This window comes from Suillus bovinus, assembly GCF_016758785.1.
Source record: "Suillus bovinus strain UH-Sbo-P2 chromosome Unknown EDB93scaffold_2, whole genome shotgun sequence".
NCBI classification, from domain to species: Eukaryota; Fungi; Basidiomycota; class Agaricomycetes; order Boletales; family Suillaceae; genus Suillus; species Suillus bovinus.
The window spans coordinates 1,015,926-1,041,073 of record NW_024542058.1 but is presented as its reverse complement, the minus strand read 5'-3'; the positions used below and the strand labels follow the sequence as shown (position 1 = coordinate 1,041,073).

General features: G+C 47.9%; 12 protein-coding genes and 1 non-coding gene across 13 annotated transcripts; 4 read left to right on the top strand and 9 right to left on the bottom strand.

Annotated features, from left to right (window-relative positions):
* Positions 1 to 565: 565 nt before the first annotated feature.
* EDB93DRAFT_1245341 (uncharacterized protein) lies at positions 566 to 1,438 on the top strand (the record flags this gene model as incomplete). Its single annotated transcript, XM_041452310.1, has 5 exons — positions 566 to 625; positions 685 to 825; positions 875 to 972; positions 1,028 to 1,108; positions 1,159 to 1,438. The coding sequence occupies 5 exons, from the start codon at positions 566 to 568 to the stop codon at positions 1,436 to 1,438; spliced, it is 660 nt and encodes a 219-aa protein (XP_041313283.1).
* Positions 1,439 to 1,597: 159 nt separating this feature from the next.
* EDB93DRAFT_1218295 (Smg-4/UPF3 family-domain-containing protein) lies at positions 1,598 to 3,521 on the bottom strand. The gene is made up of 5 exons (XM_041451101.1): positions 3,295 to 3,521; positions 3,120 to 3,229; positions 2,972 to 3,067; positions 2,847 to 2,921; positions 1,598 to 2,791 (listed from the first exon to the last, which is right to left on the bottom strand). Exons 1-5 carry the CDS (start codon positions 3,507 to 3,509, stop codon positions 1,920 to 1,922), a joined length of 1,368 nt encoding a protein of 455 aa, XP_041313282.1. The 5' UTR covers positions 3,510 to 3,521; the 3' UTR covers positions 1,598 to 1,919.
* Positions 3,522 to 4,594, bottom strand: EDB93DRAFT_1116218 (uncharacterized protein; the record flags this gene model as incomplete). The annotated part of the gene is made up of 4 exons (XM_041448322.1): positions 4,457 to 4,594; positions 4,357 to 4,398; positions 4,068 to 4,299; positions 3,522 to 4,014 (listed from the first exon to the last, which is right to left on the bottom strand). Coding segments are annotated over exons 2-4 (320 nt in total), but the record flags the coding sequence as incomplete, so codon positions are not given.
* A 568-nt stretch (positions 4,595 to 5,162) lies between these two features.
* Positions 5,163 to 6,240, bottom strand: EDB93DRAFT_1245339 (uncharacterized protein; the record flags this gene model as incomplete). Its single annotated transcript, XM_041452309.1, has 6 exons — positions 5,163 to 5,610; positions 5,670 to 5,726; positions 5,778 to 5,806; positions 5,865 to 5,924; positions 5,974 to 6,105; positions 6,163 to 6,240. 6 exons carry the CDS (start codon positions 6,238 to 6,240, stop codon positions 5,163 to 5,165), a joined length of 804 nt encoding a protein of 267 aa, XP_041313280.1.
* Positions 6,241 to 7,968: 1,728 nt separating this feature from the next.
* EDB93DRAFT_292936 (uncharacterized protein) lies at positions 7,969 to 8,925 on the top strand. Its single transcript, XM_041455997.1, has 2 exons — positions 7,969 to 8,638; positions 8,693 to 8,925. Exon 1 carries the CDS (start codon positions 8,158 to 8,160, stop codon positions 8,632 to 8,634), a length of 477 nt encoding a protein of 158 aa, XP_041313279.1. The 5' UTR covers positions 7,969 to 8,157; the 3' UTR covers positions 8,635 to 8,638; positions 8,693 to 8,925.
* Positions 8,926 to 10,019: 1,094 nt separating this feature from the next.
* Positions 10,020 to 10,093, bottom strand: EDB93DRAFT_t7. The gene has a single exon. It is a non-coding gene; the product is annotated as a tRNA-Ala (tRNA).
* A 98-nt stretch (positions 10,094 to 10,191) lies between these two features.
* Positions 10,192 to 10,632, top strand: EDB93DRAFT_1075191 (uncharacterized protein; the record flags this gene model as incomplete). The annotated part of the gene is made up of 2 exons (XM_041445146.1): positions 10,192 to 10,466; positions 10,515 to 10,632. The coding sequence occupies 2 exons, from the start codon at positions 10,192 to 10,194 to the stop codon at positions 10,630 to 10,632; spliced, it is 393 nt and encodes a 130-aa protein (XP_041313278.1).
* A 336-nt stretch (positions 10,633 to 10,968) lies between these two features.
* On the bottom strand, positions 10,969 to 12,932 carry EDB93DRAFT_1237611 (P-loop containing nucleoside triphosphate hydrolase protein; the record flags this gene model as incomplete). The annotated part of the gene is made up of 5 exons (XM_041451439.1): positions 10,969 to 12,302; positions 12,374 to 12,454; positions 12,501 to 12,543; positions 12,599 to 12,646; positions 12,912 to 12,932. The coding sequence occupies 5 exons, from the start codon at positions 12,930 to 12,932 to the stop codon at positions 10,969 to 10,971; spliced, it is 1,527 nt and encodes a 508-aa protein (XP_041313277.1).
* EDB93DRAFT_1116198 (uncharacterized protein) lies at positions 12,804 to 14,433 on the bottom strand. Its single transcript, XM_041448321.1, has one exon. The coding sequence runs from the start codon at positions 14,240 to 14,242 to the stop codon at positions 13,055 to 13,057; it is 1,188 nt and encodes a 395-aa protein (XP_041313276.1). The 5' UTR covers positions 14,243 to 14,433; the 3' UTR covers positions 12,804 to 13,054.
* Positions 14,434 to 15,707: 1,274 nt separating this feature from the next.
* EDB93DRAFT_1237609 (cytochrome P450) lies at positions 15,708 to 17,659 on the bottom strand (the record flags this gene model as incomplete). Its single annotated transcript, XM_041451438.1, has 11 exons — positions 15,708 to 15,921; positions 15,982 to 16,107; positions 16,159 to 16,205; positions 16,262 to 16,296; positions 16,347 to 16,433; positions 16,493 to 16,595; positions 16,643 to 16,765; positions 16,818 to 17,067; positions 17,124 to 17,386; positions 17,436 to 17,532; positions 17,589 to 17,659. The coding sequence occupies 11 exons, from the start codon at positions 17,657 to 17,659 to the stop codon at positions 15,708 to 15,710; spliced, it is 1,416 nt and encodes a 471-aa protein (XP_041313275.1).
* Positions 17,660 to 18,491: 832 nt separating this feature from the next.
* EDB93DRAFT_1218287 (uncharacterized protein) lies at positions 18,492 to 20,153 on the bottom strand (the record flags this gene model as incomplete). The annotated part of the gene is made up of 3 exons (XM_041451100.1): positions 18,492 to 18,981; positions 19,032 to 19,441; positions 19,824 to 20,153. The coding sequence occupies 3 exons, from the start codon at positions 20,151 to 20,153 to the stop codon at positions 18,492 to 18,494; spliced, it is 1,230 nt and encodes a 409-aa protein (XP_041313274.1).
* Positions 20,154 to 20,377: 224 nt separating this feature from the next.
* Positions 20,378 to 23,118, top strand: EDB93DRAFT_1116177 (uncharacterized protein). The gene is made up of 11 exons (XM_041448320.1): positions 20,378 to 20,871; positions 20,923 to 20,978; positions 21,025 to 21,141; positions 21,194 to 21,247; positions 21,299 to 21,486; positions 21,540 to 21,631; positions 21,687 to 21,890; positions 21,946 to 22,090; positions 22,139 to 22,152; positions 22,213 to 22,328; positions 22,384 to 23,118. The coding sequence occupies exons 1-11, from the start codon at positions 20,769 to 20,771 to the stop codon at positions 22,810 to 22,812; spliced, it is 1,518 nt and encodes a 505-aa protein (XP_041313273.1). The 5' UTR covers positions 20,378 to 20,768; the 3' UTR covers positions 22,813 to 23,118.
* Positions 23,011 to 25,061, bottom strand: EDB93DRAFT_1237608 (cytochrome P450; the record flags this gene model as incomplete). Its single annotated transcript, XM_041451437.1, has 11 exons — positions 23,011 to 23,245; positions 23,289 to 23,414; positions 23,467 to 23,513; positions 23,570 to 23,604; positions 23,655 to 23,741; positions 23,801 to 23,903; positions 23,951 to 24,073; positions 24,129 to 24,378; positions 24,432 to 24,694; positions 24,744 to 24,840; positions 24,892 to 25,061. The coding sequence occupies 11 exons, from the start codon at positions 25,059 to 25,061 to the stop codon at positions 23,011 to 23,013; spliced, it is 1,536 nt and encodes a 511-aa protein (XP_041313272.1).
* Between the last annotated feature and the right edge of the window lie 87 nt (positions 25,062 to 25,148).

Sequence of the window (25,148 nt, the reverse complement as noted above, 5' to 3'; positions counted from 1 at the left end):
GCTGCTCAGAGCCGACCCAAGTACTGTAGAAATGCGTCAGTCCATCACCGAGGGCGCGGAATCACAAGCAACTTGAAAGAAGATCTGAATCCGCCATAGGTGAGACCTCGTGAGACGGGGAGACCCGCATCGCATGTCGGCGTCGCGACCGTCGCGTCAGATTATATCGGTTTGCCATCACGCGATTTTAAATTTAAACACTGAATCTGCCATTCGTAAGTCATAGCTCAGCTGAAATTCTCCCAACTGCAAGTATAGTTTCCGTGCGCTCAGTACCATTTTATCATTAAACTATTATGATTGGCTGATGAGAGGAACAGTGTTCGGGTTACCCTAGCCAGGCACTACAGGAAATAATCGGGACAGTAGACGGTTGCTTCAAGTTGGACGTCTGATATTCTTTTTTCCCTAGGTCATAAGAAGTTCGAACTCCGTTGACTGTCCTCTCAATCCCGTCCCCTTGCTCACCTCTATCTGTCGTTTTCGTATCAGTTTTCACAAACGCTGCTTTTTTAAAGCACTCCACACTCTCTTGAATAACGCTCATTCTTCATAGTAGAAAACAATGTTCAGCAAGGCTATCATTTCTTTTGCTCTCGCAGCCTCTGCGCTCGCCAACGTCTTCGTGCGTATTCTCTCTTGGATTTTTTATCGTCGAATTGACATGATTACCTGGCTGTAAAGATCACCTCCCCTGTGGCAACTTCCACTTTTGCGGCTGGTCAGCAGGCGACTATCAATTGGCAAGATGATGGCATGTCTCCGAACCTCGCTTCTTTCGGCGCTTCTCTCGTTGGTATCTACACTGGCAATGCCAACCAACAGGTCAGTTATTAGCCTGAAGTAAATGAGGCAGCAGTCTTATTTTTGCTAGACATTACTGCAAACTATTAACCCCAGCGTTGACGTGTCGACCAGTTCGTCAATCAGCTTCACCCCCGATGGGTCCATTGGACCTGACAGCAGTGAATAGTAAGAAACCCGCACTGTCTTGTTTACGGCCAGATCGATTCAACTTTTTTCTTAGTTTTGTTCGCTTCACGTCGCTCAGTTTGAAAGATGCCGCCAACCCTCAATTCCCTGCTGAGGCCTTCTCTGCTAAATTCTCGTGAGTGATTTTCGTGTTTGGCTAAAGATCACCCACCAAATGCGTCACAGGATGACTGGCATGACTGGAACGTTCAACTCTACTGTCCAAAATGAAATCAATGGACAATCGACGGCTCCCATTGGCGGGACGGCAACTGCTAGTGCCTCTGTATCTATGAAGACCGTTTCCACCTCCTCCACTGCCTCTGCCTCCGGCTCAAAAACATCAACTTCGGCTACTGCTACTGCTACTACTACCAAGACTGGTGCCGCAGGCAAGGTTGGCATCACTGGCATCACATGCTTCGTTGGCGCTGCTGCATCTCTCCTCGGCGCAATGCTTCTGTGATTATCTTATCTCGATTTGTCTTCATATATTAGGTTGTCTTTGATCGATGTTTCATGGCATAATTTGGATACAGTTGGACTCGTTTGCTTTGGGATGCTGAGGTTCTGTCTTAAGATAGCGTGACAATAGAACATATTCTTATAACAGGAACAGAACTACCTTCTTGATTGCTAATTCCTCTGCGTGTAAGAGAACGACTAGCGAACACTATGCATGGAGGTACGGGGTCTGACTACCGACGTCAAATCTACTTCAAAGGGATTCGTAAAAGGATCAGTCATGCCGCAAGAGATTGGTGCTGGGCCGGCGCAAAGTGAACATACATAGCACGTCACTACCTTTCGTAGCTCGGTTGGATTCCAACTGCCAACTGCCTTGCAACGAAGTAAAGTGAACCGTGCAGCACAACAGAAAGGATCTCCACCAATCTCGCGAGGCATTTATGGCGGACAAAAACCAGGCTTGCAGACTGGTGCCGCACCTAGCCACCACGAGGAGCTCCCCTACCTCTGCCACGCCCTCTCCTTGGCGCCCCTCCTCTGCTAATATGCGATTCAGTAGCAGCGGGACTTTCAGGAACATGACTAGGCTGAGGGCGTTGCATAATCGTAGGGTTCCCAGTGTGGTGTCCATCCCCGCGTTGCAGAATACTAGGGACACCGGGGCTGGAAGAAGACGATGCAAGGATATCCTTAGGTTTTTGCGCAACATCTTTTTGCACAGCCTCGCTCGCAGGAGTTGGTTGAGTATCTTTCTCGCGTTTCTTTCCTCCGCCAGGGCCGACCGCACCATTTAACGCTGCCTCGAATTGTCGTCCCAGACCAACGACTGGACGTCCCCTGCGACTGTTTGCAGGTGGCGTGACCTCTGCACTGGCAGGAGTAGGTTGTACCGCTGGTTTAGGAGGGAGAGGCGCAGCAAGCACTTTAGGCGCCTGCTGGCGACTCTGTGAGGCAGGGCGTTGTCGAGGAGCAGCAGGTGCTTGTGGAGGAGGCTTGGCTGGCAAATTAGCATGCCCTGCAGATGTGCCTTTCGGCGCAGGGGGAATCGTTGGCGTGGTCTGAGCCGGAGAACCAGACTGCTGTGCTGCCGCTGCTGCTGCAGCGGCCTTTTTCGCTTTACGACTAAGGGGAGCAGCAGGTTTGACTTCGGGTTGCTTCTGCGATGCTGCAGCAGGGGCGGGAGCTTTCTTCTTGACCTCTTCTTTCCTAATGGTAGATGCGACAGAAATGTCCTTGTAGTGTGCATGATTACGGAGGATGGCTTCCTTGTCCTTCTGAGCTGACTTCTCTGCCTTCAGTGCCTCAAGAAGAGGCGTAGTTTTTGGCGCGGCGGGTGGTTGAGATGCTGCGACTGCTCATAAAACTGACATCAAAAATGATGTTACTAAACGTGACACGATCCTCACTCAATGTTTCAAGGGACACATGCTCAGACTTCTCAGCATTGTTGAGCGTTTCGAGGAAAGAGATGTAATCTTCGTCTATAAATCATTTGAGTACGATGGGAATTTCACTCCTGACCCAACCGCACCTTTATCGATCGTTGCGTGTCTCGCATCGACCTTTTTCTTCTCGGGGGGTATCTTCTGGAACGGAGCGAACTCGACTACTGCCTGAAACTCGTTGCCTGCAGCAAAGATCACTTGACTGCAACTGCGCTATGTTCAAATATTACGAACCTGTCTTGTCCCTGAAGAGATGACCATCGTATTCACGGCTGAACGTCGCAAGCACCTCCTCATTCTTGAATGCAATATACGCACGCGAAGGGACATTTTCCTGATTTGCCCTGCCAACACACCGCAGCACTGAGTCAGTCACTCACGCCGCAAGCATAGAGTGAATAGAACACACCTCTTGCGCAACTTCCCGGCATGATACACTTTCCAAGTGACAGAGTCATCTGTGACCCATGTTTGGACGCTCTGCCAGAATATCTCTTCGGGGAGATTGGGAGGTAGGCGGCGTACGACGGTTTTCAGGCGTTCGGTTGCATTTGCTGGAGCTTGAGTCTTTTGATCTTTCTGCTTCTGCTTGGCTTGATTGCGCTTGGGTTCTGCAACGGACATCGAACTGCAACGGCACTTGCATGCGAGGGGGTAATCTGTGGCCTCGACGGCAGTACACGCTTCTTTGGTAATTTACTCTCACGCGTACTTGATGTTCGACTTGACTTGGACTTGACCCGTCAGTTTCAGGCAAACTCCCCAGTCGCACTCCCCTTGCGATCCAAGAACAAAACAATGTCAAGGCTTGAATTTCACAGCGGTCGAATTATCACGCTACTGGCGCATATGGCTGGTTACTGCCCAAGTTGCTAACATGCCAATCACGTTGCGCAATGCAGAGCGGCATGTTTTGTATCTTTCACTCGAGATCCTGACAATGTTTGTGGACCATCACGCATCACGCATGGTGACGTGTGTAGCAAACACTGTTTATAGTTTTGTTCCCCTGCTTTCGTTCTGATCTGTTCTACAACCGCAGTATCATATATCTTGTTCTTTTGTTCTTGAACTTGCCAGAACAGTCGAAGGCAAGAAAGGCACTTTTGAGCAGACCTTGTTTTCATCCCTATTTTGCGTTCAGTACGTATTCTGGAACTTTGTGCTTGATCGCTGACATACCCCTCATTGGTGATGCAATAACTTTTATGTGATACTGCAACAGTACTGACTGAGTATTGGGACGTCCGCCGATTATGCATGGACCGGCGTTCACAATCCTCCTACCCAAACACTTGATCCCACATCGCTCCCAAGTGCATAAGCCATCAGTGGTCTCGGGCATGGCTCGTGCACCAAGAGGACTGACAGCTGTAAATGCCAGGAGAAAGATTGGCAAGAAATTCAAATTCATCTAGATCATCAGTGTCATGAGTCGGATCTATAGGTCAGTGGAGTGAGTGACACTTACCATCAAAAAGTCACTGCAAGTTTTCAAACTAGGCACAGTTGGCTTTTTTTTTTTTTTTTTGAGATTTCTGTGCTCGCACTCTTTATAATGAGCCGCTCACCGCAATATTGCAAGCCTGCAAGTGGACCGCAACCACACGCAGTCTCCCCTGAGCAAACTCAATGCAGGATGTGTTGATTATGCAAAACAAAATGACGGTAGAGGCGGTAATTGACTGTGCTGCAGGCTCGCAAGAACTGGACCACGATTACGAGAAAATTAAATCCACGAGGTCGTGCTTGGGTGCAACGCCGACGACCCCTAGGTTTTCAAATTTGCTCGAGAAGCGCCCAGTCCCCTATGACGTGGAGCAGATGCAATTTCTTAAGGCCATGTCTGCCCTGATTGGTCGCCAGTTCAGAGCAAAGGACACGAAGTGTGAAGGGACTGTCGAGGTTGTCTAGTGCGCGTGCGAGGCCTTGTCACAACACTATCCGGGAGGAGACTCGAGATACCCGCAAACACGTCTGAAGATACGGTTCTACGTACACCATTACCATACCTAGTCCTTGTAGGTAGTATGATCCATAGCTAATCTAGTCTTTGATCCAAGACTGAGTCCTAGCCTCTTTATTCGTAAAACTGACGTCGATCAATTAATCGCTACGATAGCATCAACAAGCAAACACGTGAAAACTGAGAACTATACAATAAAGTGTACATGCATCGCCATCGACAAGTCATCAAAACGTCTCTGGAAGGGTATGCAAAAAGAAAATAAAGGTATCGGCGACCACAGTCCTCTAACCCTCTAGGCTACCAACATTTCAGAATACGAGAGCCCCAGCTAAGGCGAGAACAAGACCACCAGCCAACGAGGTTGAAGCACCAGCGCGGATGGCAGCCCCAGATTGGGTTGACGACGAAGTCGCACTAGTGCTAGTGCTGGTGGTGGAAGTGCCACTGTGCGTGGTTGCGCTAGCGGAAACAGAAGATGACGGCAAAGATAGGGTGCTTGCACTGGGGGGAGCAGTTGACGTGCTAGATGGGACAACGGGCGTAGTTACAGTTGACGTGAAGGTACTTGAAGCGTGAGCAGATGAAGGAACTAACCCAGCGCTAGAACCACCTGCAGAGGTAGAATTAGCTACTGAGGTCGAAGATCCATCTAGGGTGGAGACTGTAGTCGAGCTACCTCCAGATGCCGATGTTGCAGTGGACGTAAAGGTAGAAGTACCTGATTCAGAAGCAGAACTTTTTGACGAACCGCTAACGCTGTAAGGTGCATTCACGGTCATCGATATGATATATTAAACAAAAGGAAGGGTACTAACGCAAAAGTACCAGACCAGCCCGTGTAGCTGGTGCTGGTTGAGGTGAATACTAGGTAACTGCGCCAATTATTAGATGCAAACTCATGTTGAAAGGATAGTTGAACACACTAGCCGCCATCGCCAATAGATGAGCCGGGCTGTACGATTATACGCGGTGATTAGAGAAGCGATGAATATGAAATGAAAGACACGTACAGTGAACGAGAAAGAATGCGTGTCCGCAACGTTGACGGACGTAAGCGACTGTGTCAGGACCTGCAAGACAACATGCGTGAGTAGTCCACTGGGGCTGCAACTTCGTTACCATCTCGCCGTTATACAAGCCAACAGTGCATTCTCCGATGTCACTCAGGAGAGGGCTCTGACCGTCGTCAACCCAATCCACCTCACAGGGCTGACCTGCTGGGCAAACAGTTGATTGTACCGGGTTCGTGACCTGTTTGAGATCAAAAAGAAAAAATCAGAATTATTTGTGAGTGGCACGACGACTAACATAAACAGCGGCTTGAACGAGCGCAAGACGCGTGGAAACAAGGAGAGCGAAAGAAGTAAGAGTCTTGAAAGTAAACATCGTGAAAGGGGCTTCGAGTGAATTAGGGTCTCGGTACTTAGTACAAGCAAATTTTTTGGAGCTGGTGGGATACAAGAGCGAGAGCTGAGGGAGCGTAATGAAGGAATGTTGAATTTATGGGCTCAGGGAAGCGAGGAACGTTGTAACCATGAATGGGATGGAAGTTAACATTTACACAAAGAATCTGAGACGAGTTACGTAATTACGTATGACGAAGTTGGTTTTCCCACGTTGAATTCCGTTCCATTTGATTTCCCAGTTTACGGTATCCTTTACATTGAACCCTCATGGGCACACCAGCTCCGTTCAAACAGGATCAGCAGTTGATGATGAGTCGTTTTCCGAGGGCGTTCCTGCTCGTCTCGGATAAGTGGTTCACGATGACCGTCGCGGTCTCAAGCGCTAACTTGGCGAACATTACAACAACCCCGTGTGTAATTAATATCCGAACAGCGAGCTAGTACTATTACTAGTAGTCACATCACTGACATCCATTTGATCATCCCTCTAGAAGTCAACCTCAGGGTCTCCATGAGGATCCAGTGCCAGTGAGCAACATCCTTTTTATCTTCGTGTCAAAGCAACCAAAGCCCTTTTTCTCCGCTTCATAGGTACTGCCATTTAAATGCCATTCTGGCTACGCATTATACCCGAGAGAAAAAACAAGAATGGGAGTCGAATTTCTATGTGCTCCATGACACGTCATATTAGTTTGTGGGGATTTGTGTGTGCGCTGGTGTCGTTAATGCTCCAGTACCCCTTGGCGTGACGAACTCATGTGGAGCACATCAATCGGTGCTGGTCGCGAAGTCGACCCTTCCTGAACCTTTTCATTGACACGATCTGTCCAGCCTCTGAAAGCATTGACCTAACACTGCCTAACATAACACGGGGATGGTATTCGGCATGCGTCCAAGTGTCACAATGGCCATCGAACGTTGTAGCGCAAATCTGGTTCCATCTGACACGAATCATGATCTCAACGGCAAAATCAATGTAACGTTGCCAGGTTAATGGCCGCACTTCTCCGCAATCGTCCGTATACAGCCCTTCACCGCCGGCATATATGTACATACAACCTCTGACGTGCTGTGAATCATGCTTGCGACCCTGGTATCGGAAGAAAGAAATAATTTAGCAGCACATGCATGCTGCAGTTGTCACGTCAGGGAGAGTGCTGGTCAGGTGGGTCAGATGCACACAGTCATTACAATTACTAAACTTCAAGTACATGACAGACGTGAACTTCGACGGAGACTTGAGGTCGCATCACAATGCAGCTTATCTGGAAGCTCGAGTCTCCCTCGATGCGAATGCGGTATCTTCATCATGAGCTCAAAGTCGCTTTGTATAACCTTGCAACCAACCCCTGACAATTACGTGATAACATTGGCACTCTGACACTTGTAAGTTGTCAATCACTTTTCAAGTCTTTAGCTTTCCACAATCTGTCGTTGACCGTCATGCTGGAATATAAACTTTTGGCAGAACTAGCGCAGGTAACCGAGGACGGGATCACAAGGATTCGATTTTTACCGTGGGGGATCCAACCGGCTCTACCTATGATATCACTGCCTCCGGAGATTGTAACCAGTCGTAACCATGGATAGTAGGTTGACGTCAGAAGACAGCTGGTAATCATCGGCTGACGGACATGATTATAGAACAAACTTCCCATTCCTACAACCTCTCATTGAATTTCCTGCTCTCACCAATGTCTACGTGTTGTGTTGTTACAAGTTAATAGCCGACACAATGGACAAGAATGATTGCGGTTCGGGAGCATTGCGGCAACAGGATAATAGTGGCCACAGTGGCATAGTTGTGGCACATTGTAGAATAAAAAGAGCGCGGTATTGAGCTTATCCTGACAGTCAACAGTCTTTTTCGACGACTCTCGCGTAAACCTCGCACACCATGTCAACTACCCCAATACCGACGAGAGGTTCTGGTGATCTGTCCCAGATGTATGGCGATGACTGGTCGGACAAAGAAGTCTTTTTGCAGGCTACTGGGCTTCACAAAAACTCTGACCCCAGTAATCCTAGACACGTCCTCATCTACTGGGTGAACGCCGCTCTTAGCGGTGGCATTGAAGTCTGGGATATCACCCAGCTCGAGATGCACGGGAATTGGCACCAGTACCATTACCCCAACGCGCTCAAAGTCAGCACAAAGGAACGCTCGCGCAACCACACAATATCCTTGGGAATATTCACATCGGAGCAGCGCGAGCACCTGCTTGAGCTCGCAGCGGATGTAGAATATGATCAAGTCACCACCGAAAGTCGCGTCTGGATGCGTGACCTCCTTGCGAAGATGGTGGAAGAAAGGCTCATCTCTCATCATCTATTTAACACCATCCGAGGGGATGTGCCTCTTCCTTCTGCATGAAAAGGTCAGAGTTACGGAACTTGGTTTTCCCGAAAATGAACTCAAGGATCGTTGACAGGATGCACTGATGGCATGGTTGGATTGTTCATGGCAATATCATTCTACCACAATATTAATACTTTGTGAACCCTACTACTAGTACATGATTTGTATTGTACTGCTTAGTTCTCTTAATATGTGTATGCTTCTGATGCATGCATGCATTTTATGTATCATTTATTTATACAAACTTGAAAGCCTAGTACAAAATCCTGATCTCCTGTCCTTCGTTAATGCTGAGACTGTTGTCAAGGAAGCAAGCTTCAAGCTGCCAAGGCATCTTCTGGCTCCACAAAAGAATATGAGGAAGATTCTCAGTTGTTCCTATTTGATTCGCAAAGTAAAATGAGTGCTTGCTAAATACTGAAAGGCTGAACGTCCAGGACAAGACCTTTCGTCATCTTGATTCGCCAGTGAAGAGTGGAACATGAATGCGTGCTCTAGAATGCATCCAGGTATTTCAGATGCGAATCCCATTATTGATCAATCATGATGGATTTCGTAAGAACGGTATCTGAGTCATTGAAGATGAGTGCGTGCGTAGAAGATGAGGAGGATGGAACTGTACTAGTAGCAGAAGGCTTCGAAGAGGAACTGGTTTTTGAGCAAAGCTTCGACTACTTTGTGGCCCGGGCTCGTGGATTTAAGGGCTCGCTATCTTATTGGAAAAAGATCTAGGCGCGAGTATAGTAATAGAAGTATCTGGGCATCTAAGCGTTAGCAGCTTCTTCGATGGAAGGTCGGGTCCGCACGGTTGGCTAACCCGTTTTCGTTGGGGACGGTCCAAGCGGTTCTCTCACTTTGCCACAACCAAGTCTTTATCCTCCAAGAGTCGAAGGTCTGTCCTTGTTTTCTCCCCGTCGTGTTGACAAGTAAATCCACACTTCCCTCGGACGTGGCCTGCAGTCGTTGTCAGGGTTTAAAGATCCGGCGGCAGGCTCCCTTTGGAGAACAGACGATTCGAGGTGTTGCTCATAGCGCGAATTAACGAGAATACGTAGAGTTTAATAGACTCGAAGACGTGCGCTTGAATTTTCTAAAATAAAGAGATTCAAAAGAATATGCGGGTGTACATGCGGAGATCTAGAAGAAGAACTCGGAGTGGGCCTGGCGCGCGATTCGACGCTGGCCAATTCCGATCATCGGGGTTGCTCCACCTAGACTCTGGAGCCCGAAGTCTAGACGTCTAGGGCTGACTTCGAATGGAGTTTAAACGCTGCCAGACGGTAGGGTCGGAGAACAAGTCATGGTGGGCAAAAGTGTAGATCATTATGGTATTATGCACAAGGGTGGTGTGGGCTCACGTAGCGGTATTGAGTGAAAATTACGAATTATAGCAAAAACAGTGGACAAATCCGGACTCGAACCGGAGACCCCCCGCATGCTAAGCGGATGTGATAACCAGCTACACCATATGCCCCACGAAAAGCAAAGGCTTAACTGCTTTCATAAAGTTGATAGGACTCATCAGATATATTTCATGAGCGTGAATCTTGATCAACTCGAACAACGTCCACGATGACTAGCACGATAACGATCAAACTTGTATTCAACGGTGGACTCGAGCTGCTATTTGGCAACGAGCGAAATCAATCGGTTCTCATCCCTTCATTTGTGCCATCTGATAATTCCACGCACTCTTCTCCGTCTTCATCTTCATCCACTCCCTCATCGTACAACGACACTCCTTCCACGGTAGAGACGAAGGCGGCAGACCTGGAGTACTTGATATATCACCTTCGCGATCATTTACTCAAAGAGCGCCCTGAATTGTTCATGGAGAACGGGACTATGTGCGTTGTCTCTGTTTCTACTTAATCTTTACCTCATGGTCTCTCTAGCCGCCCAGGGATCCTCGTGCTGATTAACAACACGGACTGGGAACTTGAAGGGGAGGGTTCCTACCAACTTCGCGATAATGATGAGATCGTTTTCATCTCAACGTTACATGGTGGTTGAGGAAATTCGTGCAGCATCGAGAGAACCACGAGATATTGGGTTGAAGGCGAATAAGGTCTTCTTATGGCTGAACATCCCGCTAGCAGTGATCGGTATGGGGCCCACTTCTATAGAAGTGGACAAAATGCGTTGCTTCGCACCCCAGCTCACAATAGTACGCACATCGCCTTGTACGTTGCCTCCCAGATGTTGGCTACAATCATACCTCCTGTCCGGAATATAGCAATAACTAGCTAGTGGGCTCGAATGACTGTCTGATCAAGGTAAATGCTTTGCAATAGATTCATCAGTCTAATCACAAGAGAGAATGAGATGATCACATACAAAGTTAAACCACTAAACCTTTACCGTTCTAGCCTGCTGGACATATTTCTGCATGAGCACAACTACCTTCTTGAGGTTTTGGCTCATCTTTGCCGAGGTAGGAATGACATCGAGTATGCGCTCCCCGTCCGGAGTCTTCACGATCATATCCGTTTTGACGTACTCTTCGAGCCTTCTCAACTTTTTACGCGCCTCCTCTACCGTGTCCTGATCCCCTTCGCCACCCAGCAAGTCCGCCTTGTTCGCTATAACCATATGAGCTTTATCACTCATTCCTGGTTGGTATTTCTCTAGCTCGTCTTTCAAATCTCTAAGCTCGTCCCATGGTTCTGGGCGAGACAAATCCACCACATAGACAAGCGCGAGGGATCGTTCCATTGAGCGCAGGAAAGAATGACCCAGACCAACATTTTCTGATGCGCCGGATATGAGCCCAGGATTGTCCGCGACGGTGAAGCGAAAAGTCTCATAAACGTCAAAGTCGTGACCTGGTTCTATGTCAGGTCTGGGGGAATCAGGTGGACTATCTTCTAAACGCAGTTGTTTTTCGGAATTTTCTATGTCAGAGATTTCGCGCTCCCGGGAGCGTTCTTCCTCAATAGCAGTTTCATCGAAAATATTTTCACCCTGAAGAGCGCCTTCGAAAGTTCCGTCTTCTGCTACACGAATTACACCAACGATGGGGTTAAGTGTGGTAAACGCATAGCCAGCAACCTCAGTCTTCGCTCGACCACCAGTCAAAGCGCGAAGAAGAGTGCTCTTGCCCGCGTTAGGCATTCCGACAAGTCCAATATCCGCGAGAATCTTGAGTTCGAGATACAACGTTAGACGTTCACCCTCGTGTCCCCGCGTTGCAAATTTGGGTGAACGACTAATGGGTGACAAGAAATGCGGATTGCCCAATCCACCATTGCCGCCCCGCGCGACCACATGTCCCAGCCACTCCTGCTGACCCGTTCCGAGAGGTGCATCATCGGAAATCACAACTTGCTCTGTCTTGTCCAAGTCGAGATTGACGGGGGATAGTAGCCTCTGTTTCCTAGCCCAGCGTCTGGCTCTCTCCTCGCGGTACAAAGCTGCCTCCGCCTGTTTGAACACATCACGATTGACATTATCATCCGCATACCGCGGATAATGCACCCATCTGCCATCCCGAAGCTTCGCACGGCGTTCCTCAAGACTGAGTCCTTCCAGCGACTCCTCCTCCGCTTCCCATTCATCCTTCGCGCGCCGTGAGTCGCCTGGAAGAAGTTCGCGTACCACTGTGCCTAGAGGAACTTTTATGATCGTTGGCGGTGCGTTTTTGCCGTTCTGCCATGTCCCTTGGCCATTCCCGCCTGCGGCGCCTCGTACGCGTTTGGGATGGATGAAAGAGTTGTGAGGTTGGGTGTAGGGAGAATATAGACGTCGCCTCCACGTCCGCCGCTACCACCTGAAGGAGGGCCCATAGGCTTCCATTTTTCTCGGTGGAAAGCAACGCATCCGTCACCTCCTTTGCCTGCATGGTGTTGAGTATGCATGAGTTAATTCAGACGTGTACGCACCTCCTCGGACGTTGATTATGAGGTTGTCGAGGAAAGATTGGCCCTGCACGATGTTATTATCAGGTGGTACGCGTATACCTAGAAGTAGTGCGGCTCACCCCTTGTCTTCGCTTCCACTCTGTCTTTCGTTGCCGTCGAAGGTGATCCTGCAAATTATCATCATCATCCTGGGTCTCTATAGCACCATTCGTAGCTTGCTGACGCGCTGGGCCACTGCAGTGAAATAGTCGTCTCTGTCTGGGTAGAGACCTGCAGAATGGTCTCAACATACAAGTGACGAGTTTCAGAAGTGAAAACCGGACGGAAAGGTTCTAAAGAAGTATTAATTACAAACACTGAACAACTCGAGACTCTACAGTACTAGTACACCGATTCGATCATATAGTCAAAATATAGTTACCATATTTTTACAATCAGCAAAAGGCCATGCATGATGTTTCCTACACTAACAGTCCTTACAACTGAGGTGCGAGCAAAATTGTAAGTTACAAGATATATATAAGCGTCAAGTTTGTCAGATCGAGGTACGTCACGATTCCCACCAGGATTTGTTTTCACTTTCCTGCTGTCAAGCCTAATAAATGGCTTGGTGTCAGTGCATGCACGGACTCTTCTCGTAGTCGTCCTGTTCGTGACTCGCTTATGGAACTTGACGGGGACGCTGGCTTTGATGGCAGTTGTGGTGAGGTTACGAGCGTGGAGGTACTGATGCGCAACAATAGCGATGCGGCAGTTTCATCTTCTGGAGTGTACACTGGCGAGGATGATGTTGTGTCGCTACGATTCCGTCGTGGAACAAAACCCGAAAAACAAGGGTGGATGTTTGTTCCCGATTGCGGAAGGAATGTACTGGGAGAAGGGAGAGTCAGAACAGGTGGGACTCCAGAGACGGAGGAGGAGCCCATGAATGTTGCGGAAGTTGGAGGTGTTGGGAGTTGTTGCGATGGGGACTTCGAAGAGCACGGAACTGGTCGGGTGGATGGTGACTGGGAAGAAGTCAGGGCTGTCCGAGTCCGTTCTTGCGATGAATGTGGAAGCCAGGTAGAAATTGATGGCAAGCGGGAGGACGAGTCCTCAGCGGACACCACTTCAGTCATTGCACCATCATCTTGTTCAGCGTCCTGTTTCCTTCGCTTGGACGCTCTGGCGTCAAAAGAAGATGGATGGCAAATACATTGCTTGCACCCATCTTCCTCGAGACGTTTCACCTTCTCTGTTAGGTCCTGAAGATACGCCACCGTTCGCACCAGAATCTCGAGCTTGAATTCCTTTTCTCCTGTCTTTGGCTTTCCTTTGCCCTTCTTATGTTCATCATCTTCATCCTCATCACTGGCTTCTAGAGCTTCATTGACTCGTTTGTATTTCGCAGGCACAAGCTCTCTTAAAGCGGCCAGGGCATCATTAATTTTGGTGCGCCTAGCTTTTTCAATGAGCGAGTGATTGATCTTCCGCTGAGCTTCACGTGCTGCGCGTGAAAGCGCCCCAGGTTTGCGGCCGCGACGTTTGAATTGTGGTGCTGGAGGGGTGCTGTAAGCGTCATCTTCAGCCTGGTCGTCGCTAGACATTGGGCTAGACAATCGAGGATTGTCTGACTGCGGAGCTGTGACAGCAGCGCCCGAGGCTGAACGCAAACGCTTTGCTCTGCGTGGAGTACTTTCAGGATATATGTCCATCTCTCCTGGACCTTTGAGAGGTGCAATTGCAATGGGTCGGACTCGGAAGGGATGCATATGACAGTTCATATTCCCATATTTCTCATCCGCATGGGCTTATGAACGACATGCGACACGTTTGTCAGGCGGTGATTGGCTGTCATCCTGGAACCCGTAAGGGGTGGACAGCATCACAAAGGCTTGTAATCCTCCTTATCCAACGTGCCTATAATTACTGGCAGCCCTCTCGAAATCCCTCGCACGACTGGTTTTGGATGATCTTATTGGCTCTTCAAAAGTACGCACGTGTGCGAAGGGTTTAAGCGCTTACATAAGAGCTTTTAAAATTCAATTGTAGAGGGAAATTCGCTGGTGGACCCACGCATGCGATCCACGTACGGTATCCGTTTACAGTGAATTCCTTCCGCGTCACTGATACTCCTTCAGGGGTTTCGGTCAGGTGAAAGACTCAAAGGAAAAAATATTCCAGCCCTCTGGCGAGAACCTACAGATGCCAGCTATACTATTATGCCGTCTATGAATGGTCACTGTCTGCAGCACAGCAAGAAGAAGAAAGGTACCGGCATGTATGTAACACCACAAGCATTCCAGGAACTTCTTCCCCAGTTTTGATACCCCCAACGGCGCCCATCTTGTGCTTCTGAATGTCATCGTCCCTCTCCTTGATGTAATACGCTTGTAAGTTTGTATTGTCACAAAATGCCAATGGACAACTAATTTTCCCCTACGTGGCATCGAGATTGGAGTCGCCTCTCGCAAACACACAACAACCTGAACTGTTGGTAAGTCGTGTTGTTGGCTTCACTATCACCTTTGTCGAATCTCGTCCCTAAACTAGCTTCGCAGCACATCGTGTTGCTCAAACAACTTGAGAAAGCGCCCGACCGGTACTAATTACATACTAACCTTAAAGCAATAGAATGGGCCTGGCCGCTCTTAGCACACTTTCCTCAGCCCGTCTGATTGATGAGATAAGGATATTCATTAGCACATTGGCACCCGCCGCGAGAAGTTGGACAATGACACTTGAGGTCCGAGGGTAGGCTGAGGCCTCGCTGTTCTGACTAACTATCATCATCCGCAGTTCTCCTCTGACAGCAAACCGGACTCATCAATTCTATGGCATATCCTTCCTTCGGAGAAAGAAAATGGCCGTGTGCCGCTGACGTCCGGCATGAAACATCACTTCCTCGTCAAAGTCTGTAATGTTAGCATACCAACAGGTGGTGATAGTGTCCCGCCTCGGTCTGAGTCCATAATCGATGTTATATGTTTTATTTGGAATTTTATTCGCTATGTGATTGGTTACTGAAAACCTCTCATGAGCGAGATGCTCTTGTAGGCACAGGTACTAGTCCCTGCTGCCTTCTCGACTTGATTCTTCTAATACTCACGTCCGTCGATGATCTCGTGGACTGGCACACGTATACACCCATCCGTCATCATTGCTCTCAGCTTCGCTACGTGTCATTGAAAGCATGGGTATTGATTGGTGCGCCAAGTCGTTGAATAATGCTACATGGTAAAAAAAGGTCTAATACACATCCGTCATCATTGCTCTTAGCTTCGCAACCTCGACCCGGGGAATGACATCGATTTCAAATGGCGCTGCATGGGAAATGACCGCGTCATTGAAAGCATGCGTGTTAATCGGTGCGTCAGGTCGTTGAACAATGCGGAAAGACCACAAGAGAAGTGCGAGGGTAATGTACAACGATTGGTTTGCGAGGTGCAGGCCGGGACATACGCTTTTAAGACAAATAAACTTCGTTAATCGGTGTCTAAAAACCGACGTCGGCACGACTTACCGTCTACCAAAGCCATACGTTATGAACTTCATATTACTGTCATCAAGGCGGCCTTCTGAATCAAGCCAGCGTTGGGGATTGAATGTTTCTGGGTCTGGGAAGACAGCAGGATCGCGAGAAAGAGTCCTGAAAATCCGTGCTTAACGAAACAAGATGCGTCGTAAAGTCACAGCATACCAATGGCAACCGTAGACTGTTGCACCCTTGGGAATGCAATATCCTTGCTGATTACACGCGTACCAGAATGAGAATATGGATTACAACAAAATAAGACACTGACCCACAAAATATCCTTGGTTGCACGGTGAGGAAATCCTGAGACATATGTCAACATCGTCCAGGAGCGTGTCGAGATTCTAATTTACCAATGCGGACGATAGGTCTCCATCTCAAAGCTTCTAACAAGAACGCGTGCAATTGAGGGAGGGAGCTTGAGTCGTTAAATGTCGGTGCTACAACGAGAGATTAATTGATAAATCAAAATCTTTGTACCCCTTTGGTTTGGCATTACCTCTGTCCGACCCAATTACCATATCTAGTTCTTCATGCACCTTTGCCTGAGCCAATGGATGGCATGCTGCAGCCATGACAGTAACAGTAATTCCAACAGCTGTCTGAACCACAAGTAAGTTTGCGGAGATTAATAAGATGTATGGCTTGCCGTATCAGACCCTGCCCCAAAGAGTGATCCGGCGAGATACGACATCTCATCTGTGGAGAGTTTGTGCGCTTCGGTGTTCTCCAATAGTGTCTTGATGAAAGAGGGGCCAGCTTTATTTTGATCCTGCATGCAAGATCTAAGTAACATACATCTATTGAAACAAAGAGCCCCTCACCACTTCACTCTTGACGCGCTTTAGCTGATGTCTAAATAGCTCAAGTTCCTCATGATGCCATTCATCAAGTTGTTTTCCGTAACCAGGCAAGTAGCGCAAAAATGGCATACGATCGACAAGATAAGCTCCTGGGCGAATTGTGGCATGAAAGCGCTCAACAACTTTGTGGATACGGACAACTTCTGGATCGTCGTTGGCAGTGGGAGCAGACTTCCCATAAGTCACCCGAAGAATGACCGATGCTGCATACCTTGAGATACCATATCTATCAAAGAATCACAAACAAAGAATTCCGTAGTGACGTACCGCTGTGCGTGTTTTTGGTGGTTCGTCGGGTCATTCAGCACATCTAATACCAAGTTCATCGCATTCTCGCGCTGCATATCTTGGTATGCCTGTGCTGCCTTTGGCTGTAAATGAGGATGTACTGCTTTTCGAAGGCGCCGGAAGCGTTCTCCGGAACGAGCCATGGTGATACGCATTTCATGTGAGAGCATCTCACTCGCAGCAATCGAACGAGGCCGATCTACCAGTGATCCACCTTCTTTCTCCATAATATCCGCGGCTGCCTGGTAAATGGGTCATTATCGGAGGAGGTTCAAGGTATGGGCAGATTACCTCCATGGTGCCAATAACGATTATCACCTGGCTGCCTTGTCTGAACGACACAACCGGCCCATACTCTCGAACCAAGTTGGTCAGCGCATAGGCAATGCTGAGTGGAAAATCCAAGTCAACTAGGGTGATTTGTATAACACTATCAAAACCCACTTCACAGCAGGCAAAGCGTTGCTCCAGAACCAACGGGCGGGAGGTCCAGGCGGAAGCGGAATGCCCTTCATCGCTGAGAAGAATTTCTTGTATAACACGGCGAGTACCACTACAACTATGACGATGCCAGCGGCATAGTTGGTACTCCTGGTGAGGGCTTGCAGGATCATAATGTACATGATGTGGGCTGGAATAAGATGGGCATACAACTCTGATATCGTAATAATGCGTGACTGATAAGCCGTGCGTGCCCAGCATCTTATAATACCTCGCATTATTTGACAGCAAATTGAGATGCTATCGCGATGACATGGCGTTCCGACGTGGCCGGCGTTGTTCGAGAACGAATGCGGTCCGGTAGCCTCGAGATGGTTAGACTGGAAGCAGGATTAGCCTACAACACAAGGATCTCGAACTCACTATTTCCACTTATCAGGGAAAAGACAATTTGCTACAGGGTGTCATGTAGCCCTCTGCAGTACCCTGTAGCCATCTGTAGCCCTCTGCAGCCCTCTGCAGCACAATCCACCCCACTGATGAACGTTCTCCGGGAAAAGGATCAGCCAACTTTAGAAATCCGGCGATGATCATTGATCAAGCCCTAGGTGTTGCCAAGACAATTCAAATTATGGAGTAAGTCAGTTAGGGGTGTGCATAGAGTAGTTCGCTTGATCCATTAAAGCGAGGCGATCTTCGGGCAAGCCAGCCCCGGAGTAATCTTCAGCCGTGGAGAGTCCCCGGGCACGGGGCCGTTACTGCCTCAAGCCACAGAATTACTGTAGTCAGAGTAGTAGAGGCGTGGATCGCATGGTACACGCAATCGCGATCACGTGATCTCTTACTCGGCCAGGCCGTTGCAAAGCACATAGGTTATGACAAGCACCGTGGGCCGCTGAGCAAGAACTATAAGTGCGGCACCAAACTAGTCCACAACAGCGCTTTATACGCATCAGGAGGAAGATTGCGTAAAGTGGTGAACATAAGTACTAAAAGGACGGCACGGGCTATGATGTAAAACAAGGTACATAATGCATAGAGAAGGATGAACAATTTAAGTGGTGCGTTCATGGCTGCAAGGAGCGCTGTAGTAAGTAAACCAAACCAGGGCGTACAAGTTATAGCGACGGCACTCATGCGCCATAAGACCTGTTCCTGATATGTGGGGAAGACAAAAAACCACGCCATAGCATGGATGCCGCCAAATATGGTTGCCATAAGCAATCCAGCAAGCAGAAGAGCTATCTTGTCCGAATAAGATACAAGTTTGATGCTACCATCGAATGTTGGAACTTGGAGCTTGCAACATGCGGGAATGCCAGGATAGCCTACTAATTCTAGAATCGGGCGGAAGAATGGAGACAAGGGGCCAAACTGTGTGATTTCATATTTTTCACTAAGGCAGACATAATCAGCAGCGATATAATTGTCGAGGCGCATACATACTCAATATAATACTCTGGCGTCACAGTTGCCTTCGAGCCGGTCGACTTCCAGTGCACTGGATATGGACATTGCACATCGAGAGGCTTGTCCCACCATGCAGCATAAGTCAGGAAATTGAGAACTGCAAAAGCGAGTGTCCCCACTTCGAGCTGGGTTGTTTCGAGGTGATAGATGGCGCGCGTGATTAGCTGTATAACAAACCAGGCCACCTGAAGGACCACTACTCCTTTCGATATCGCGTTGCCTTTGCTCTTGTCGTGGATTTGCTTTGCCGTTAGGGTAGGGACGTCGATACATTTTTCGTGTATCAGTTTGAGAATGTGATTAGGTTGCAGTGTACAGTAGGGTTCACCGTCCACATAAAGCATGAAACCGCCCATGAGCACAAAGAAGCTGTGGGTCTGAGTCCACTGAGTACGATCTAAGGATGCACATGAGCCAATGTTCAAGTGAGCACAGATTAGGCTTACCTTCCAATTCAGACTCAGATTGCTCTGAGTTATTGATCCACCTCACGACCCACCTTACAGGAGCATAAAGGACATGGCAAAGAGACACCAACATAGATAATACGCCAGTAAGCAGGAGAAAGAGGCGAACGAAACCCTCCTTCAAGAGGCGAAGAAAGCGAAGAAAGCGAAGGAAGTTATTTTCAGATGTTTCGTCAGACTCCTTTTCTAAGAACGTGTATAGTGAGTTGTGAGATGTAGAGGTCCAAATACACGACTTACTTTCAGACTCTGGACGAACTTGAACCTCAGGATACCCTAATTTTTGGAATTGGTTTGTAACTTGATCAGCGCTAAACCGCTGGCGCATAGCCCATGTAACGATTAGTTCAGGAGCGATCAGTGCCATTATTATCATGCTAAGTTGTCGCCATATGATATGAGGGTAGCCACTGTCCTTATGACTCGGGATATTGGGGTGGATGGCACTGTAAACGCATGCAAAAAGAGTGAGAATGGAGCTGGAGATGATGGTCCATAAGGTTCTGGTTGTGAAAGATGGGGCTTCCACGTTGTCGCTAGTAGTAGTATTCGTTGTATTCGTTGTAGGTGCAGCCTGTATGACTCCAGCAAGGAACTCGAGGAAGATGAAGAAAAATACTAGTAAGCGCATTATTGGGATGGGGGTATCACGGTATACATGCTGTAACCTACTCACTATTTGTATACAGTGGTAGTGGGCGTCATCACAAGGCAGGTACCAGTGAGTCGTTCGAGCCGAGTTTCATAGGCTTCCATCTATCAATGTCATTGCAGCATGTGAATTCGGCATTAAATCCCGAAGCCAGCGTCTAGATTGAGTGGGTATCACGGATGTCAACGCTGACAGCGTTGATGGCTTGCGCTCAACCTCTACTATAAGTTTATATCGGTGTTTTCCCTAAATCAAATCAGCATGACTACTTCTCTTGACGTCTCAACAGTTTCCCGCCCTCTCCACATCTTTGGTACTCAAGTACTCAATTCTTGTCTATCATCAACTCCTCTGAATACATCCAATAGGAATCACTATCAATTTCGGCCAGTTCAAAACAGATATAGAGTCTGCTGATGCATGGATTGGAAAATTATATCCGCCAAATGATGAATACAGAGCAGAAAAGAGTTTGCGACAGGTGTTTTCTCCACCTATGTAAGTGAGCACTCGACCTCAATAGTTCTCACCTGACTTGCTATTGTGTCTTTTTACCATAGGGTGCTTTCTCATGGGGATATATTTTCCTTGAGTATGAAGTACATTGACAAGTGCCAGTGCTTAGAGATGAAGACCGAGGGAACTACTTTCAACTCAGACGACATCTTCTATGTGTATGATGTAAGCAAAAAACAAGGTGAAACAAGAGTCGTCGCATTCTCACCAAATCACTCACACACGTGCATAGAATACATCAAGTTCCATAAAAAAATCAAGATCACTATCGCCCTTTCTAGAGCCGAAGTAAGGATCTACGTCTGGCATCGAACCCGTCTAAGTTGTAAATCAGATTGTCCCTTCCAGTGAGCACCCACCTGCAACTCCTCAAAAATCTCAGGTGTCACAGCATCATCGAGTCGAGTATAAAGTGCCATCCTCGAGGTTCCGAATCCTAGTGGTCGGAAAGGTATCTAGCTTTCTCTGATCTTAGGCCAGCATTCACGATGTGCTTTTAATAGGTTAACGTTGGCAAGACAGCGCTGATAAACCATGCATTTGGAGTGGAACCAGCGGTGGGCTGAACATGACGCTTCAACAAGCACAGCTACTCATATTCTCAATAGTTTGTTTTGCACGATAATATAGGCGAGGCTAGTATTGATCATGAGTTAATCTCATCTCAGAACGACAGGTTTATTCTCCACGAAAGCAAGGGTTTTGAGGCCGGAAGTGCAGGCAGGCTCGAAATAGTCCGAGATTTCATTGAACATCGGAGGAACATGTCTCCGGAACATCAATTGCATGCTATTTGGTAGGGATTCTATCTTGGGTATCCCTTTATAGTGGACTGACCAAATATGGAAGGCTTTGCATTGAGATACCTCGTGCAGGCCAACGTTTGCATGAGGGAAGAGAGGAATTCTTCAAGTTGAAAAGGAAGGGGACTCTGGGAAACGGTAAATGGATTGATAACTGTATCTCTGCTATGGTAGAGCTCACACTTTGTCAAAGTTCCCCTTATCGTCGTTTTTACTAAATACGATATTCTCGTCGATCGTGTAGAGCGAACTCTAGATAAAACCTTTCTTGATGGCTTGAGCGACGAAGCCATCAAGGAACTCGTCAATAACAGAGCAGAAGCCGAGCTGCAAGATATCTGCATTCGACCTCTACAGAAATTTGCAGGGCCTGATATTCCCCATGTTACGATCTCTAGTGTGTATCAATACTCTGGCAGGTTCATGCATGCATCTAACATGTGATATCGTAGCCAAAGAAGACTATAAAGGGACACTCACCAACCTCATCCAATTAACTGAATATTGTGCTGGTCAGTATCTTGCGTCCGAGGTCGCGATGATGACCCTCATCGCTCAGCGAGCGGACCTCGGACTCAAAATACGGGCATCAATTGGGTGAGTTTTGCTAGCTTCATTCTTATCTCGTGATTTACGCAGTGTCAGGGTTGGCAAGAGAAGTCTGTCCTATTTTCGCGTTGATAATTATCGAGTACCATCTAAATCTTCATGTCTTGCAGGATATTGGAAGGTGCTTCTATCGTGCACAATATTCATGAAGCACAAGATATGTGAATGTCTACATGTGCTTCATACCGACATCGTCGAAGTGTGGAACTTCAATGATGCTCATCGTGTAATCACTATCTCACTCGTCGTCCTCGCATCCGTCCTAACGTGATTTGTGATAGTACTTGCACAGCGAAGCCTTCAGGACAGTGATGATGAAAATGGTCGAAGTTGGACCTACAAGAACATATCGACACTTCTCCCTCGACGGCTCGGTGCTCCAGCGCTTCATGTCCTACACCGTCCACTTAACTCTTGTGTTGCAAACACTTTTTCTTGTGTTACCAACCGGGCCACTCACTCTTAGGGTCATCAAGCTCACAGTCAATTCCTATCTCGCCTCTCCAATGAGTGAACAAGTTTCTATTCGGGTTCAGGACTGTAATAGGCCCTTGACCATTCTGGAACGTATGGATCGCGATACCTTGGATAGACTTGTTGAGGTGATGCAATTCTATCGCATTGATGAGACACGAGTGTCTGAACTTCGGGAAATTATTCGCCCTGCGGGTTTATTATTGGACGGACCAAGTGATATCGAGGAGTGGTAGCATTCGGGTGTTTTTTTCGTGGGTGGTTTTGCACATGAGCGTGTCTGGGTATCGATACCATTAAAGCTAGTGTTCGCTTGTGCTACCATGTGACTGGATGTATAGTCGATCATAACATTGTAGCGTATGATATACTGTGTTCTATAACTGCATATGAAAGTCTGGCAGTGACACTTTTTCTGTTGCATCTGTTGAGATCTAATCCATAGACCCGTCCATCATCGCTCTTAGCTTCGCAACCTCGACCCGGGGAATGACATCGATTTCGAATGGCGCTGCATGGGGAGTGACCGTATCATCGAAAGCGTGCGTGTTGATCGGTGCGTCAGGTCGTTGAACAATGCGAAAAGACCACAAGAGAAGTGCGAGTGTAATGTACAACGATTGGTTTGCGATGTGCAAGCCGGGACATACGCTTTTAATGACAGATAGACTTCGTTAATTGGTGTCTGAAATCCGACGTCGGCACGACTTACCGTCTACCAAAGCCATACGTTATGAACTTCATATTACTGTCATTAATCCGGCCTTCTGAATCAAGCCAGCGTTGGGGATTGAATGTTTCTGGGTCTGGGAAGACGATAGGATCGCGAGAAATAGTCCTGGAAACATACGCTTAACGGACACAAGATGCATCGTGAAGCAACAGCATACCAATGGCAGCCGTAGACTGTTGCACCCTTGGGAATGCAGTATCCTCGCTGATTGCACGTGTACCAGAATGAGAATATGGATTACAAAAAAATAAGACACTGACCCACAAAACATCCTTGGTTGCACGGTGAGGAAATCCTGAGACATATGTCAGCATCGTCCAGGAGCGTGTCGAGATTCTAATTTACCAATGCGGACGATAGGTCTCCATCTCAAAGCTTCTAACAAGAACGCGTGCAATTGAGGGAGGGAGCTTGAGTCGTTAAATGTCGGTGCTACAACGAGAGATTAATTGATAAATCAAAATCTTTGTACCCCTTTGGTTTGGCATTACCTCTGTCCGACCCAATTACCATATCTAGCTCTTCATGCACCTTTGCCTGAGCCAATGGGTGGCATGCCGCAGCCATGATAATAGCTGTAATTCCAATAGCTGTCTGAACCACAAGTAAGTTTGCGGAGATAAATAAGATGCATGGCTTGCCGTATCAGCTCCCGCCCCAAAGAGTGATCCGGCGAGATACGCCATCTCGTCTGTAGAGAGCTTGTGCTCTTCGGTGTTTTCCAATAGTGCCTTGGTGAAAGAGGGGCCAGCTCGGTTTTGATCCTGGGTAAAACAGGATATAAGTGAGATACGTTTACCGAAACAGAAAACCTCTCACTATTTCATTCTTGACGCGCCTTAAATGATGTCTAAATAACTCAAGCTCCTCATTATGCCACTCGTGAAGTTGCTTTCCGTAACCAGGCAAGTAGCGCAAAAGGGGCACACGATCGACTAGATAAGCTCCTGGGCGAATTGTAGCTTGAAAATGTTCAACGACTCTGCTGAGACGGGCAAATTCGGGATCGGCGTTGGCAGTGGGAGCAGACTTCCCATAAGTCACCCGAAGAACGACTGATGCTGCATACCTTGAAATACCATATTTATCAAAGGATCGCAAAAGACTTCAGTAGTGATGTACCGTTGTGCGTGCTTCTGATGGTTCATTGGGTCATTCAGCATATCCAATACAAAGTTCATCGCGTTCTCGCGCTGCATATCTTGGTATGCTTGTGCTGCCTTTGGCTGGACATGAGGATGCACTGCTTTTCGGAGGCGACGGAAGCGTTCTCCGGAACGAGCCACGGTGAGACTCAGTCCATTTGAGAGCATCTCACCTGCAGCAACGAAACGAGGCCGATCTACCAGTGATCCACCTTCTTTCTCCATAATTTCTGCAGCTGCCTGATAAATGGGTCATTACCGGAGGAGGCTCGAGGTATGGGCAGATTACCTCCACACTGCCAATGACGATCATCACCTGGCTACCTTGTTTGAACGACAAAACCGGCCCATACTCTCGAACCAAGTTGGTCAGTGCATAAGCAATGCTGGATGGACGATCAACCTACGACATTATGTGTAACATTGCCAGAACTCACTTTACAGTAGGCAACGCGTTACTCCAGAACCAACAGGCGGGAGGTCCAGGTGGAAGCCGGATGTCCTTCCTGGCCGCTGGCGAGAATTTTTTGTATAACACAGAGAGTACCGCTACGACTGTGGCAACGCCAGCGGCATAGTTGACACTGGTAAGAGCTTCCAGCATCATGATGTAATGTGGGCTGGAATGAGATAGGAGCAATTCCAATATCTTGGTTGAAGTAGAATGTGTAGCCGTGCATATCCAACATCTTAT